Genomic DNA, 1,253 nt, shown 5'->3' on the forward strand with positions numbered 1-1,253 from the left:
AAAAAAAAAAAAAGTCAAGAAAAATGGTTAAAATACTAATAGCAACTTTAGCCATTTTATTTTGAAAATGTTTGCACACGTATTTCCTATTTTTCTACAGTGATGATTAATACATTTACGTAATACAATCTTGATAGTTTAGTCTCTCTATACCCTATTAATTCCTGACACAAATACTAATTTTTATGGCCATGACTCATTTCATAAACACTTAACCTGAGACAACATTATAATCCAGATGAGAATGAGCTGTCTCTCATATGTGACACACTGAGCTACTGTGGGAAAAACCTTACGGTTTTTTAAAGTGGTACAAATTGTATAGCTTCTGAGAATATATATCTGAAGGCCATGCAAAATGTCAACTTTAACCAGAAAACTAAAAACTACTTTTAAGAAACCCATCAGTTTTCTGTTACTAAGAAAATAAACAAAACACAATAGTACCATGCAAGGTAAAAATCACTTACCATCTGTATCATAAAACATTCCTAGTAGGACATCATCCTGGACTTTCCATTGCTTTTTCAAAGTATTCAGTATAAAAGCATTTTCTTCTTCATTATGTATGCTTATCATGTCTGCTCCTGAAATTATTTTGGGGAGAAAAAAGCATGTTCCAGACTCAAAGAAAATCACATGAAGTATATAAAAATTATGTATTATTATAAGACACAGTATTTCAGAAGTATAACCAGCATACCTCTTAGAAGCAAGGAAGATGAGACTTTGTCTCATGTACTTTGGACACATTATCAGGAGGGACTAGTCCCTGGAGAAGGACATCATGCTCCATAAAGTAGAGGGTGAAAGAAAAAGAGGTAGACCCTCAATGAGATGGGTTGACACAGTGGCTGCAACAATGGTTTCAAACATACCAATGACTGTCAGGAGGGCACAAGACGAGGCAGTGTTTCTTTCTGTTGTTCATAGAGCCACTATGAATGGGAGCTCTGGTGGCATAGTGCCTAAGCCATTTGACTGCTAACCAGAAGTGCTGGCGATTCAAACCCACCAACCACTTCTTGGAAGGAAGTTTGGGCAATCTACTTCCATAGTGATACTGCCTCAGAAACCCAAAGAGTGGTCACTATGAGTGAAATCTGACTCAAGGGCACGTAACAACAACAATGAGAAAATACGCATTGTATGTTAGAAAATGGAGATTACAGTAGAGAGCAATTCATTTTTATAAAAAAAAAAAACCAATATTTCTTAAAATATATTTACATGAGGAAAAAAGTCTAAAAGGA

At 35.0% G+C, this 1,253-nt stretch overlaps 1 protein-coding gene across 1 annotated transcript in view; it reads right to left on the bottom strand.

The window, feature by feature from the left end:
- CD302 (CD302 molecule) overlaps positions 1 to 1,253 on the bottom strand; it is a 34,081-nt gene that overhangs the window by 11,392 nt on the left and 21,436 nt on the right. Inside the window, exon 3 of the mRNA XM_042781071.1 lies at positions 471 to 587. Coding sequence (XP_042637005.1) covers positions 471 to 587 — 117 coding nt within the window. The remainder of the gene's footprint in view (positions 1 to 470; positions 588 to 1,253) is intronic.

The sequence above is a fragment of the Orycteropus afer genome, unplaced genomic scaffold, assembly GCF_000298275.1.
Source record: "Orycteropus afer afer isolate SDZICR_OR568_19922 unplaced genomic scaffold, OryAfe1.0 scaffold00084, whole genome shotgun sequence".
Taxonomy (NCBI): Eukaryota; Metazoa; Chordata; class Mammalia; order Tubulidentata; family Orycteropodidae; genus Orycteropus; species Orycteropus afer.